The sequence below is a fragment of the Micromesistius poutassou genome (assembly GCF_964030765.1).
Source record: "Micromesistius poutassou genome assembly, chromosome: 7".
Taxonomy (NCBI): domain Eukaryota; kingdom Metazoa; phylum Chordata; class Actinopteri; order Gadiformes; family Gadidae; genus Micromesistius; species Micromesistius poutassou.
Window position 1 is genome coordinate 7,122,949 of NC_140277.1, and position 1,719 is coordinate 7,124,667.

At 45.3% G+C, this 1,719-nt stretch overlaps 1 protein-coding gene across 1 annotated transcript in view; it reads left to right on the forward strand.

Moving 5' to 3' along the window:
* The window catches only part of pdzd7a (PDZ domain containing 7a), a gene marked incomplete at both ends in the record, with an annotated part of 13,864 nt that continues 12,145 nt past the window's right edge, over positions 1-1,719 (forward strand). Inside the window, 3 exons of the mRNA XM_084470177.1 lie at positions 1-205; positions 489-626; positions 1,502-1,676. Coding sequence (XP_084326303.1) covers positions 1-205; positions 489-626; positions 1,502-1,676 — 518 coding nt within the window. The remainder of the gene's footprint in view (positions 206-488; positions 627-1,501; positions 1,677-1,719) is intronic.

Here is a 1,719-nt window from a genome sequence, read left to right on the forward strand (position 1 = left end):
ATGGCTCACTCGGCTCCCCCCTACGGCCGGAGTGGGATGGCGTCTGGCGGGGACCACCCTCACCCCCTCAATGGGTGGGGAGGGGGCCAGCCAGGGGGGTCCCACACCGCCACGCGCTACATGCAGAAGAAGAAGCAGCGGCGGGGGCGGCACCGGTCATCCTCGCCCATGGGCCGGGTCATCCTCATCCACACCCCCGTGGACGGTAGGGTCGGCACGCGCAGAGCTTCACCACACTGTTTATATTATAATACATCAACAATATCAACGTCAACGTGAATACTAACCACATAAATAGTAATACTATGGAGAATAGTATGATCAATGATAATAATGGTTTGGACTTTCTAGCACCTTGATAAAAACCCAAAGCGCTTTATGAAAAAACAAAGAGCAAAGGATTGGCTTTATATTTTTTGGAATATTGTTTGTGTGTATCATGGCTTTGTATGCAATAAGTGTGTGTATGTGTGTGTGTTTGTGTGTAGGTGGGGAAGACAGTGAGGACATCCACACAGTGACAGTGGATAAGAGTCCAGATGGCCGTCTGGGCTTCAGCGTCCGTGGGGGGTCCGAACACGGGCTTGGAATATTCGTCAGCAAAGTGGAGGACGACAGCTCTGCAGGTGTGCAGACTTCTCCCCCTCTGTGTCTGTCTCTCATCTTCTATTTCTCCCTTCCTCTCTCTCTCTCTCTCTCTCTCTTGCTCTTGCTCTCTCTCTGTCTCCATCTGTCTCCCTCTTGTTATCTCCCTATCACTCAGTCTCCCTCTGTATCTCTCTTCCCCTCTGTATTTCAATGTGTCTCTCTGTCTTTCTTTTTGTCTCTTTTTCTGTCTGCCTGTCTGTCCTTCCCTCGCTCCCTAAGTTTGATCAAAGTTTATTATCATATTAGACGATCACAGCTTCTAAAGTGTCAAATCAATGCCAAAGTTAAACCAACTTCGCTGTATCAATGCGTCTGCTCCAGTGCTAAGGCTGGGGCTGCAGGATAGTCTGGTCTAGGTTTGATCTGAAGCCGGTATTGAGCAATATGCCTCACCCCAATACCTGCTGCTAAAAATGATGGTGGGAAAAAATTGGAAAAAATTTACATAGTTCACATTAATATGTTGATGAAGAGATAAATGGCATAGTAGTAAATTTTGTTGAAATAACTTGATCATATTGATCGATATCGATAACCATTGATAATTTTAATGACCTAAAAATACTAGGAATTACCATGCTGGATTTAAACACATCTGTTTAACATTTAATATGACCTTCCACTGTTCTTCATTGATAAATTCTCCAATGTCGATACAACAATGAAAAATATCAAATATTTTGATGGTCCAGTCTCTTGTTGATATGTATTGAACATGTTTTATATTGATATTGATAAAAAATTGATCACGATACGATAATTAATTGTTTTATTGCCCAGGCCTAAGTAAATACAACTTAATATGAAAATGAAACATTACACAGTTAAGGTTGTTGTGTTGTGTGGTGTGCAGAGCAGGCTGGGCTGTGTGTGGGGGACAAGCTGGTGGAGGTGAACGGCGTGAGCTTGGAGAGCATCACCATGAGCAGTGCTGTGAAGGTGCTGACCGGGAACCACAGGCTGAGGACGGTGATCCGCAGGGTGGGCAAGGTGCCAGGCATCCGCTACTCCAAGGAGAAGACCACCTGGTGAGACATTAGAAAGGGAGGAGACGTTGATGCATATTCACCG